This window comes from Pristis pectinata, chromosome 14 (genome assembly GCF_009764475.1).
Source record: "Pristis pectinata isolate sPriPec2 chromosome 14, sPriPec2.1.pri, whole genome shotgun sequence".
NCBI classification, from domain to species: Eukaryota; Metazoa; Chordata; class Chondrichthyes; order Rhinopristiformes; family Pristidae; genus Pristis; species Pristis pectinata.
In genome coordinates, this window is record NC_067418.1 from 49,252,424 (window position 1) to 49,266,141 (window position 13,718).

Sequence of the window (13,718 nt, forward strand, 5' to 3'; positions counted from 1 at the left end):
GTAAGGAGTTTGTACGTTCTCCCCGTGTCTGCGTGGGTTTCCTCCGGGTGCTCCGGTTTCCTCCCACATTCCAAAGACATACAGGTTAGGAAGTTGTGGGCGTGCTATGTTGGCACCGGAAGCGTGGCAACACTTGCAAGGCTGCCCCCAGAACACTCCACACAAAAGGATGCATTTCACTGTGTGTTAATGTACATGTGACTAATAAAGATATCTTACCTTACCTTGGTGTACAAGTCCAAAGATCCTTGAAGGTGGTAACGCAGGTAGATAATGAGGTTAAGAAGGCCAAAGGGATATGGGCCTTCATTAATCAGGGCACTGAATACAAGAGCAGGAAGATTATGCTCCAGCTTTATAAAACATTAGTCAGACCTCTGCTTGTTGTTCTAATCACGAGTGCCGTAGTGTTCTACGTTTTATTGTGCAATCATCAGTGAACATCCCCACTTCTGACCTTACGATTGAAGGAAGGTCACTGATGAAGCAGCTGAAGATGGTTGGGCCGAGGACATTACCCTGAAGAACTCCTGAAGAGATGTCCTGTGGCTGAGATGATCGACCTCCAATCACCACAGCCATCTCCCTTTGTTCTCGGTATGATTCCAACCAGCAGGAGGTTTTGCCCCTGATTCCCATTGCCTCCAGTTTAGCCAGGGCTCCTGGACGCCAGACTCGATCAAATACTGCCTTGATGTTGAGGGCAATTACTTCACCTCTGGAGTTCAGCTCTTTTGTCCATGTGTGGACCAAGGCTGTAATGCGGTCAGGAGCCAAATATTTCTGTTTGAAAAACACGATGATGCTGGAGAAACTCAGCAGGTGGTCAACGTTTTGGACTGAAGATAGGAAAAGGGCGAAGCCCACCCGGCCTCCCCTCTTCTGTCCACCTATCACTGCTCTGTTTTTCCCTCCTATATACTGGGCTTCCCCCTTTTCCTATCTTCAGTCCTGAAGAAGGGTCCTGACCCAAAACGTTGACCACCTGCTTTTCTCCACGGATGCTGCCTGGCCTGCTGAGTTCCTCCAGCGTCGTTGTGTTTTTCCTCTCAATTCCAGCATCCGCAGTCTATTGTTTCTCAAATATTTCTGGATATTGAGGGAACCAAAGGATATTGGGATAGTGCTGGAAAAAGGCGCGAAGGTAGAAAACCAACCATGATCTCGATGAATGTTGGAGCAGGCTCAAAGAGCTGGATGGCCCACTCCTGCTCCTACTTGTTATTTTGTGAGAAGGAGGATTCTGTTCAGGCACTGTTGACAAATAGCACAATTGGTTCTGGGTGATCCATGGAAGCTCCAAGATACGTGCAGCGACATCCACTGGCCAAGTGTTGTGAGAAAAGGTATTTTGGATCTCAAAGGCAGAGGACTCTGGACACAGTCTTTGTATTTTAAAAAAGGAATTTATTTACAAAGACAAACGCGGGAACAGAATGAACAGGAATGGATGGACACACATGCACTCGGGTGATCACGAAACGTGAGGGGAGTCGCAACGGGGGTGAAGTGCGCACCCACACAATGAATTAGTTACAAACGATCAGGGAAAACGCAATACAGTGCCTGAACCCCCTGATTCTGCACAAGCATCGGCTCTACGCTACTGGGAATCTACTTAAGACGCTCCCTAGACCCCTGTGGAAGCGGACACTCTTACCGGTGGTCCCTCAGCATGGCTTCAACCCCAGCAGCAATCAATAAGAGAGAACCAACCACGTACATGTGGCATTCTTTACAGTGTTGGAGAGCTGGGTGGAGCTAGCCCAGGTAATTCAGCAGGTCCAATAGGTCATGGCCAGGTACAAGAGGTGCGCACAGGAACCAATGGACAAGAGTGTGTGCTAATGAGTGGGTGGAGCCAGACCTTGATTGACAGTGGCGTCGCTTTAGACCAGTGCTCGATGGTATCACATGACAGCCACGACCTTTCACACTACACCAAGGAACTCAACCACATGTGCGCCTCGCAGACTGCACAGAGTGCAACAGTGGACATGGCTCCTGCTCAATGAGCAGAGCAATCTTCTCTCCAATGCCATCTGCTGCTCAGTGAGGACATCCAGTTGCATCCTGATGGCATCTCACTCTTTTCCACTCAGGCTGCTCCTGCGTGGCGGAGACCCGACCCCTTCTCACTGCATCAGGGTGATAGAAGCAGGGAAACCTTGCATGGCCTCGGTCTAAGCCTCACGATAGCTGCCACCTGACCCAGGAGGTGGAAACAGATCTGAACGGTAACGGCACTGCTGCTGTCCTGTCTGCAGAGTGGGGGCTGAACATCAGGGGGGTTCAACATTTGGGGAAGACGAGAGAGGATGGTGGGGTTGGGCGAGGTTAGTAAAGGAGGAAATCGATGTGGTAGCAAGGATGGACACCGGCCAGAAATTCTCTCCTCTCCTCTTCCATCGGGTAGAAGATACAGGAGCCTGAGGGCACAGTACCACCAGGCTCAAGGACAGCTTCTACCCCACTGTGATAAGACTATTGAACGGTTCCCTTATACGATGAGATGGACTCTGACCTCACGATCTACCTTGTTGTGACCTTGCACCTTATTGCACTGCACTCTCTCTGTAGCTGTGACACTTTACTCCGTACTGTTATTGTTTTTACCTGTACTACATCAATGTACTCTGTACTGACTCAATGTAACTGCACTGTGTAATGAACTGACCTGTATGACCGGTGTGCAAGACAAGTTTTTCACTGCACCTCGGTACAAGTGACAATAATAAACCAATACCAATCCCAATGTTGACACTGTGTAAGTGGAGCTTAGAAACACCAGGGGGCAGGGAACGTTGGTGAGAGTTGCCTGTAGACACCAGTGGTGGCGAGGCAGGGGAAGGAATTAAACAGAAATCAGAGACACAAACAACAAGGGTCCCATAGATTGGTCAGACTAAATTGACAATAACACTGCTGAGCAGGAGCTCCTGGAGCATACACAGGATGGTCATTCAGAACAATACTTGGGGGGGCCGACTACAGAAAGGCTTTCCTAGACCGAGGAAGAAATAATCGACAATTCTGCTGTGTGGGGTCCCTTGGGGGAGAGTGACCACGGCGTGATAGAATTCCTCAGCAAGTTCAAGAGCTGAATCAGTAACTCGGGTCCTGAATCCGAACAAATGAAAGTACCGAGGTGTGGCGTCCAGGCTGGTTGTGATAAATGGGTTGATGGTAGATAGGTCAATGGATAATAGCTCAAGAACCAACACCAACAGCCTGTCCTGGTCAAATCACATAGATGCCACGGCCAAGAAAGCTCATCGGTGCCTCTACTTCCTCAGGAGGCTATAGAAATTTGGTTTGTCCCCTTTGACTCTCACCAACTTTTACCGATGCACCATAGAAAGCATCCTATCTGGATGCATCACGGCTTGGTACGGCAACTGCTCTGCCCAGGACCGCAAGAAACTGCAGAGAGTTGTGGACACAGCCCAGCGCATCACAGACACCAACCTCCCTTCCATGGACTCTGTCTTTACCTCTCGCTGCCTTGGTGAAGCAGCCAGCATAATCATAGACCCCACCCACCCGGGTCATTCTCTCTTCTCCCGTCTCCCATCAGGTAGAAGATACAGGAGCCTGAGGGCACGTACCACCAGGCTTAAGGACAGCTTCTACCCCACTATGATAAGACTATTGAATGGTTCCCTTATACGATGAGATGGACTCTGACCTCACGATCCACCTTGTTGTGACCTTGCACCTTATTGCACTGCACTTTCTCTGTAGCTGTGACACTTTACTCTGTACTGTTATTGTTTTTACCTGTACTATATCAATGCACTCTGTACTGATTCAATGTAACTGCACTGTGTAATGAATTGACCTGTATGATCAGTATGCAAGACAAGTTTTTCACTGAACGTCAGTACAAGTGACAATAATAAACCAACACCAAGATGTATATGAATTCACCAATGATTAATTCCTACAGGGCACGAAAATAAGTTGGGAAAGAGGACTCAATGATGGCTTATGCAGGAATTTAAGAGAGAGGATTAGATACAAATAGGAGGCATATAAAAACTGGGGAATTACAGACCAGTTAATCTGACACTAGAGCCTATTATACATAAAGTTATCAAGCACATTCCTAACGTGGGGATGCATTTCTTAATGTTACAGGGATGAAGGGACGAGGGGAGAAGGTGGGAACGGGGTACTGAAGTGGATGATCAGCCAGTGATCTTGGTGAATGGTGGAGCGGGTCTGAAGGGGATACTCCTGCTCTGTGTTTCTATCTAGAGAAACAACGGACCGCAGATGCTGGTATCTCGATGGAAAACACTATGATGCTGGAGGAACTCAGCAGGCCGGGCAGCATCCGTGGAGGAGGGTGCTCCTGAAGAAGGATCCCGACCCAAAACGTTGACCGCCTGCTTTTCTCCACGGATGCTGCCCGGCCTGCTGAGTTCCTCCAGCATCATCGTGTTTTTCATCTATGTTTCTATCTGTTGAGACGGGATGGTTGCTGGGCCCTTTCAATCCCTACAGCAGAGGTCCTGGTGTGGGAACGTGGCCATGGACCTCACCCCACCCCACCCCACGCTCCTTGTTATCGCTTGCATTCCATGAGGTAGACCCGACAGTTCACTGACCTTCTCCGTGTGTTCACATCAGTCTTCTGGGGCAGTGTGGATGTGTCAACCACCAACAGCACCGCACTCTGGCGAGACTCCCTACACCCGTCGCCAGACTGCAGACAGGTCGCGCCTTTGTGCATCCCCTTGTGACGCACATCCCCCTGTCAATTGTGCCGTCAGCTGTTAGGTCAGACTTTGGTCATCGTTCCTGCTCTTCCTCCTGAAAACTGAGGATGTTAAGGATGGTTTGATACAGAAGGGTGCAGAACATTGGGAGGATTAATGGTAGGTCAGGGGATTGGAAGCATTTTAGAAACCAACAAAGGATGACCAAAAAAAAATTAACACATAATATAGAATAAACTAGCACATAATAAAAGCAGACAATACGAGTTTCTACAAGTATCTAAAAAAAAATATTGACCCATTAAAATGCAAGCTGGGGATTAAAGGGATCCCACAGAGGAAAGAAGTTAAAACCTCCATCACTAGAGAAAAAAAGTACTAGGCTGAACGATGGGGCTAAAGGCCAACAAGTCCCCTGGATCTCATGGACTGCATCCTAGAGTCAGGAAGCGGTTGCAGAGATATTGGCTGTATTCTGTGGATGGTGAAGTATCAGCCAGGCTTAGTAAGAAGATTTTTGGATACTGTGAGGAGGACTAAGGGAATCAGGGACGAAAAGTGAGTTGAGGCCAAAGATCAGCTCAGCTATGAACACTGAATGGCGGAGCAGGCTTGAGGACCACCTTGTCCTATTCCGTACATGTTCTTACAATAAGATCGAACGTACAGGGGAAACAGAGGGAGGGAGGAAAGTACATTGGTGGTCACGGTCCACAGAAGTGGGGAGGGGAGGCCAAAGTGTATAGTTAGATTGTGGAAGGAGGTCATGTGGGTTAATATAGTTTACTTGATGGGGGTAAGTGTTTGCGGCAAATAGATTAATGTGTGGAAGGGTGGCCACAGTCAATAGACATTGGCAAAGTACACACATGGGCTATGGAGTTTGGTTAAGTGGGTGATTGGATTGCATGATAGGGTAGAATGAACATGGACTGTTCACCGGCGGGTTCTTGGCTGACTAATGAGACCAATGTGGGTACCATATTCTCTGCCACAGAAGGCGTGTGAGCGGGTAGTTGGGTGGGAGTTTGGTTCCTTGTACACTCCATCTACTGCTTGATCTCGGGCCTCCACGTGCTCCTTCCGGAGGGGCTCGAAGTGCTTGGTGCCCTCCCCAATGCTTCATAGTCAGTTTGGGCAGCCTTGGGCCAAGGATTCCCATGAGGAGGTCACATTTCTCAAGAAAGCTTTCAGGAGGTCCATGAAGCATTTATCCCGTCTTCCTGCCGACGCCTTGGGGTAATGGAGCCAAGTGTAAAGGAGTCTGGTGTCAGACATGGAGACAATGTGGCCTTCCCACCAAAGCTGGATGTGTGGGACCAGCAGTGTGAAGCTGGGGACACTGATAATGGGAGAGGATACCTTCATCGGTTGGCCTATCTTGCCAGTGGATTTGGAGCCACTCTTTGATGCAAGTGTCCTCCATTCCCTGTCAAAACATCAGTATAAGAGGCTCTAAAGGCTATCAGCTGAGAAGCAAAGCCTCTGGAGCAGACCAAATCCCCACTGAAGTACTAAAACATGGCAGAGGAGTTTGGCGTGACCTCACCTCCTTCAGCTGAGCAGATGCCGGGGGGATTTCACAGATTCCACAATGGTGACCATGATCAGTAAAAGGAAGACCAAGGGTGCAATTACAGAGGAGCTTTCCCGTCTGCCACAGGGAAAGCCACTGCAAGAATCCTCCTCAATGATCCCCTCCCAGGGACCACGGAGCTCCTCTTGTAATCCCAAAGGTGATCCTACCATCGAGGCACAAGTGTCATGGTTTTGAGCATGTGGTAAACCTGAATGCAGGGAGCACCATGTGTAGCTTCTTTTAACCTTAGAAAAGCCTTCAATTCCATCAGCAAAGATGGATGGAGAAGATTCTTAGAGCCATAGAGTACTACAGCGCAGAAACAGGCCCTTCAGCCCATCCAGTCCATGCCAACTTGATCTTCTGCCTAGTCCCATCTACCCGCACCCAGACCATATCCCTCCAAACCCGTCCCATCCACGTACCTATCCAAACTTCTCTTAAATGTTACAATTGAATCCGCACCCACCACTTCTGCCGGCAGCTTGTTCCACACTCGCACCACCCTCTGAGTGAAGAAGTTCCCCCTCAGATTCCCCTTAAATATTTCACCTTTTACCCTAAACCTATGACCTCTAGTTCTAGTCTCACGCAATCTGATAGGAAAAAGCCTGCATACATTCACTCTATCTACACCCATCATAATTTTGTACACCTCTATAAGATCTCCCCTCATTCTCCTGAGCTCCAGGGAATAAAGTCCTAACCTATTCAACCTTTCCCTATAACTCAGGTCCTCAAGTCCCAGCAACATCCTTGCAATCTGCACTCATTCGAGCTTATTGATATCTTTCCTGTAGGTAGGTGACCAGAACTGCACACAATACTCCAAATTCGGCCTCACCAGTGTCTAGTACAACTTCAACATAACATCCCAATTCCTGTATTCAAGTGTCCTGATTTATGAAGGCCAATGTGACAAAAGCTCTCTATACGACCCTATCTACCTGTGACGCCACTTTCGAGGAATTATGGATCTGTATTCCCAGCTCCCTTTGTTCTACCGCACACCTCAGTGCCCTACCATTCACTGTGTAAGTCTTACCCTGGTTTGTCCTCCCAAAGTGCATCACCTCACACTTCTCTGCACGGCACAGTAGCGTAGTGGTTAGCGCGACGCTATTACAGCGCCAGCGATCGGGGTTCGATTCCCGTCGCTGTCTGTAAGGAGTTTGTACGTTCTCCCGTGTCTGCGTGGGTTTCCTCCGGGTGCTCTGGTTTCCTCCCACATTGCAAAGACATATGGGTAGGTTAACTGGGTTTAAAATGGGCAGTGCGGACTCGTTGGGCCGGAAGGGCCTGTTACCACACTGTAAATAAAAATTTTTTAAAAATTTAAATTTGAACTCCATCTGCCATTTTTCAGCTCATCTTCCTGATTGGTCCAGATCACGTTGCAAGCTTTGATAGCTTTCCTCGCTGTCCACTACGTCCCCAATCTTGGTGCCATCTGCAAACTTGCTGATCTAGTTTACCACATTATCATCTAAATCACTAACATGGATGATTAGTCTGCCCACAAAATGTGTGGCCTTCCTGTCTGTTCCACAATCACATGCAAGCTGTGTTCCTCACCAATGCACCCAATCCCAGTTCAAGAATGTCTGTGCGTTGTCACACTAACCTTCTGCAATGCCTCACCTTGCCACCAGCTTCCTGCTGGAATGGAGCTGAACTGCAGGAGGAACAGGACACTCTTCACCAAGATCACAGCAGCTGCAGCCCGAGTTAGTCTTCAGGCGCCACTTATACAAGTGCACACTTGGGGGCCAAACTCCAGATCACCTTGTCCATTCTTTCAGTGAATTGTACGAGAGGACTCAGGATATAAGAGGAGTGGAGGGAACTTAAAGTGGTGTAAATCCAGGTAACTCGAGTACATAGTTAACCAAGTGATAGGAGCCCAAGGGGTCTTTTTCTTACAGGAGAGAAAGATGCAGGGGGAAATCACCAGGCCATCAGGGTTACTACCATAACTTCAAGTATTCACATGAAGTCAGTCACAACATTCTGTATGAAGTGTTCATCCTCTTCAGAAACCTGCTTCCTGTCTTACCTTTCAGCACTGATAGTAGTCCGCAGCCTTGATTTTCTCCTGTCTTTCCCCTACCATATCTGTTCAACCTGCTCCAGTGTGCTCTGGCAGTCACCTGTAAACCCCTCTCCCTGCAGAATTTGTGGGTGATCCTTTATTCTCACATCCACCCAACAAAGTCAGGGGGTAGGATAGCGGTTACAGCGCCAGCGACCCACGTTCAATTCTGGCCGCTGTCTGTAGGGAGTTTGTACGTTCTCCCCGTGTCTGCGTGGGTTTCCTCCGGGTGCTCCAGTTTCCTCCCACATTCCAAAGACGTATGGGTTAGGAAGTTCTGAGCATGCTACGTTGGCGGCGGAAGCGTGGCGACACTTGCAGGCTGCCCCCAGAACACTCTGTGCAAAAAGATGCATTTCACTGGGTGTTTCAATGTACAAGTGACTAATAAAAATCTTACCTTTTTTGGGCACAATAGCATTGGTCTACTCAGTGGAATGTGACAGCACAATCTGCAGTCAGATGGACTCCAGGGTCAGTGTGGAGGCCTTTCCTCTAATTCACTTTTGATTTCTTTACAAATCCATTTAAAGTTAATTTAATCTGTATGTGCTGGTTTTAACTATTTGTACTGGCTTTTACGGGTTTATCCTGATATTCAAAGCATCCTCTAATCTCCTTAACATTAAGCTTGAGACTGTTAAGTAGTTACATGTCAAGATGTGGACTTTAGAATTCCAGAACAGGAAGGAGCACCTTTCCCCTGCCTTCTACAATCCTCAGGCCGTTTATAAAAAGGTGGTTGCGATGAGAACCCCTGGCCCCCACTCTGCTGAACCCACCGAATTATACTCACCAATACCAAACCGCACAGATTTCATAGCGCACATTAGTTGCTGGAAGTCTCCCACTGATGTACCCTACCTGACCTTCCCTACATAGCGATGGCAGACTTCACCTGCCAGATGCTCCACGGCACGTCCAGCGTCACTTGGAATGAGCCTTTGCACTAACTCTACCTACTGGGTGCAGAAGATGGCGAAGTAACAGCCAGTGTACAGAGATGAATCCAGACCGTCCCACAGCTTGAGATGAGGGGGACTGCATGCTCTAAACTCGGGAGAAGAGGTTGAAATTGTCTCTTTGTATTGAAATCAATCATTTTAATTGGTTCAAGACACAGGCCTTCCGACTGAACTCAGCAGGATAACATTTATGGTACAAGCAAACTAGTTTAGTGTTCGACCACACTCTGTATAGCCTGGAAAGGAGCTAGTATTAGAATATAATACATTTGAGGAAAAGTCAGAGCACTGCACAGACCTGCTTTATTGAACAGTCTTCAACACGTGGCAGATAATGCATCCTAGCCTGGCAGGTCTGTCGATAACAGCGGTACCTCGGTCCGAGAGGCACCAGTGCAGCACCAGGGCTGTACGCCACTTCTCACTGCTGGTTGGGGGGGGAACAGTCACTGAAGGTAGAGCTGTCCCAGGGGTTGAAGCACCAGGTTTGGAAACATTCACATCAGCCAACCTGGCGTCAGCTGACTGGAACCTTAGTTGCGAGATTAGGAAAATAAAGCAAACTAATTTGTAAATAAAACCGAGGAAACCTACAACTGCCTCTCCCTGTTGGCTGGAGGGCACACGCATGCCATGTCGCATGCTGAGAAAATGAAGGAGGCGAGAACCTGGGAGAAGATCCGTGGTCTCTGCCAATTTAGCTGCTTGCAGGTCAGGCTATAGTTCAGCACACCTGCTGCTGAGGTGGGGAATTGGTCAGGGTCCCAGGGCCTAACCGCTACGCAGCAGATCCTGGATAGCATCAGGCTTGGCTGCTGTACCTCAAGTGAGCTGACACACGGAGAACGGACGCTGGGGTGAGGATGTGATGTCTTCAGTACTGTCCCCTCTCCTGGTGAGGTGTCGGTGTGGAGAGAGAGCGAGAGAGAAAGAGGGAGCAAGGGGAGGGAGCGAGAAAGAGAGAGAGCGAGAGGAGAGAGAGAGAGAGAAAGAGAGAGAGAGAAAGAGAGAGAAAGAGAGAGAGAGAGAGAGAGAAAGAGAGAAAGAGAGAAAGAGAGAAAGAGAGAGAGAGAGAAAGAGAGAGAGAGAGAGAGAGAGAGAGAGAGAGAGAAGAGAGAGAGAGAGAGAGAGAAAGAGAGAGAGAGAGAGAGAGAGAGAGAGAGAAAGAGAGAGAGAGAGAGAGAGAAAGAGAGCGTCACCAGCGCATGATCCTTTGGAGATCCTGTCTCCATTGAACAGTCACTGTTGAGGTTGCAAGAGGAACAGGGGAAGCGAGTGACTGCTTGTGTATGGAATTCTCCTCGCTTCCTCCACCCATGCTCCAAGTCTCGTTACTATCTTCGAATGGTGCCTTGGTGGAGTGCCTCATCCCCAATGACATGGCATACCCTGGAACACCTCGCACAGATCATTCCTACTAATCCCTGGTTAACATCGAGGGAATTAAAGTAAAAGTGTTTCTCTTTTCAATCAGACCATCTCATTCCATCATAAAACATATTATGCCAGTGTGGATCAACAACACATCATTAAAAACTGCAGGTACATCATTGTAAACAAAAATCATACAAATCAGGTCCCACCACCCCCCGTTTGCCCACAACCCCGTCCTCCCCATTCACAGCTCCTCGCCAACATGCATCTACACAAATCATTTCTGGTCAAGTGCATACTTCCGCCCAGCCGGAGCCTTCCGGAAAAACAGACTGTTCCCTCGGCTCATGTTCCCCTGAAAGAGAAGATGAGAAAGTATCAGGAGAGAAACTCTTGAGACAGAACAAGAGAGGAGTTGAAGGTATAACTGCAGGCTTAGGAGCAAATGCTGGAGATATCCATCTGATGGGCACATGTGCACTGCCCAACACATACTCAGCAACGTGCCTGGACCCAACAATTAGAGTTTGACATTGGCTTGTACATAATGCTCCTGCACCAGGAGTCCCAATGCAGGGTCAATACTGTGTGCCATACCTTGCTTAACTAATTATTCATTGTGTGCAAGCCTAGGCAACTAACATCAATGGATGTTAAGGCTTATAAAACTCATGACAATATGTGGAATTAAGAAGTAAGCCAGTTATAATTGAATAGCAAAGCAGGTGCATAGGGTGAATGGTCTATTAGAAACCCAGGAACCAGAGCAAAGCCAACCCTAGCCTTGTCGCTATCAGCTTGACACACATTGGCCACTATTCCCCAGTTCTGGGACCGAGCTCGTGCAAGTGGTAAAGAGATGTTGGGAACCATCGCACAGAAACCCTGCTAGCTCCACAGGGCCCGTCGGTGAGAACCATCTTTAATCTGTGTGGTATATTCCAGCCACATCATATCAGCTGGATAATGCAGCAGTTGAAGAATATCCACAATGATATGTGATGAAGCAGCACAGAGTTATACAGCAAGGAAACAGGCCACTCGGCCCAATATCCATGCCATCCAAGGTGCATATCTAAGCTAGCCCCATTTGCCTGTGTTTGGCCTATTTCCCTCTAAACCTTTCCTATCCATGTACCTGTCCAAATGCCTTTTAAACATTGTAATTGTACCCGCTTCTACAGCTTCCTCTGGCAGCTCGCTTAAACCTTTCCCCTCATCTTAAACCTATGCCCTCCCGAGAAAAACACTGTGACCATCTACACAAACTATGCCCCTCATCATTTTGTAAACCTTCCTAAGGTCACTCCGCAACCTCCTTCACACCAGGGACAGCAGTCCCAGCCTATCCAGTCTCTCCTTATAACTTGAGCCCTCCAATCTCAGCAACATCCTCGTCAATCTTTCTTGTACGGCGGTGACCAGAACTGCACACAAACGTGCTCTCAGCAAGGACAGCTTCTACCCCACTGTGATAAGACTACTGAACGGTTCCCTTATACAATGAGATGGACTCTGACCTCACGATCTACCTTGTTGTGACCTTGCACCTTACTGCACTGCACTTTCTCTGTAGCTGTGACACTTTGTACCGTTATTGTTTTTACCTGCACTACCTCAATGCACCCTGTACTAACTCAATGTAACTGTGCTGTGTAATGAATTGACCTGTATGTTCAGTTTGTAAGATAAGCTTTTCACTGTACCTTGGTACAAGTGACAATAATAAACCAATACCACAAAACGTCCCAGCTCCCGTACTCAGTACCCTGGCTGATGAAGGCTAGCGTGCCATCAGGCTTCTTCACCACTTTCAGGGAACTATGTACTTGTACCCCAGGTCCCTCTATTCAACAACATTCCCCAGAGAACTGCTATCTTTACCATAATTCCCAACATTCCCCCGCACACAAAGCCATGCTGACTATCCCTAATCAGCCCTTGCCTTTCCAAATTGCAAATACTGTTTCAGGTAACTTTCCCACCACTGACGTTAGGCTCATTGTCTGTAGTTTCCTGGCTCTTCCTTGCGACCCTTCTTAAATAAAGGGTCAACATTAACCACCTGCCGGTACTTCACGTTGCTCACCCCTCAGCTTTGTCCACACACTCTGCATCCACTTTATAAAGTGTCTAATGAATCCAACCGAAGTTTGAGGAATAGGTAGAAAGGGAAATGTACATGGGGGGTGGTTTGGTTGGACCTCAGGAAGGCATATGATGAAGTGACAACTAAAATTAATGCTTGTGGAATTGAAGAGAATTTATTGATCTGGTTATCTGGTAGAAAGCAGAGCAAGGATAATGAAGTCACTTAAGAATCCATGCTGGGACCTCAATTATTCAATATATGGATTAATAACTCAGATAATCCAATAGGCACGGCTCTATGAGAGGGACATAATGTTTGACAGATGTAATAGGGCTCTGAGCACATAAACCGCAGAGTGGACAATAGGAAGATCAGTTGATGCAGTGTAATGGGATTTCTAAAAGTCAGTTGATCGGGTGAAACACAGAAGGCTTATGGCATTGAGGGTAATATAGTAGCATAGATAAAGATTGGTTAAGTGAAAAAAAAAGCACAGAATGCAGGGATAAATTGTTCATTTGCACATGGATAAACTATAACTTGGAGTGTAACTGGGATCAATGCTGGGACCACTATTTACAACATTGTATCAGTGAGTAAGGCAGAAGGAGCTGGTGTATTAAATCAGAGTTTGCTGCTGATACAAAGACAGCGGGGAAAGCAAGCTGTAAAGACGGCACAAGAAGTCTTCAAAAGCATATTAGACAGTTAACTCAATGGGCAAGACTATGGCAGATGCAGCTCAATGTGGGTAAAAGTGACATGATCCACTTTGGGAGGGAGAATAGTAAAGCAGAGTATTATTTAAATTGAAGACCACTGATTGCTGATGTTTAGAGACATCTTGATGCCCTCGTATTACAAACAAGGAGACGGCAAGCTAGTATAGTAA

The 13,718-nt window shown here is 47.6% G+C and overlaps 1 protein-coding gene and 1 non-coding gene across 2 annotated transcripts in view; both read right to left on the minus strand.

Annotated features, from left to right (window-relative positions):
- Nucleotides 1-9,646: 9,646 nt before the first annotated feature.
- mtch2 (mitochondrial carrier homolog 2) overlaps nucleotides 9,647-13,718 on the minus strand; it is a 42,181-nt gene continuing 38,109 nt past the window's right edge. The window contains exon 13 of the mRNA XM_052028986.1: nucleotides 9,647-11,089. Coding sequence (XP_051884946.1) covers nucleotides 11,012-11,089 — 78 coding nt within the window. The 3' untranslated portion in view covers nucleotides 9,647-11,011. The remainder of the gene's footprint in view (nucleotides 11,090-13,718) is intronic.
- LOC127578031 (small Cajal body-specific RNA 14) lies at nucleotides 11,593-11,724 on the minus strand. Its single transcript, XR_007957476.1, has one exon. It is a non-coding gene; the product is annotated as a small Cajal body-specific RNA 14 (non-coding RNA).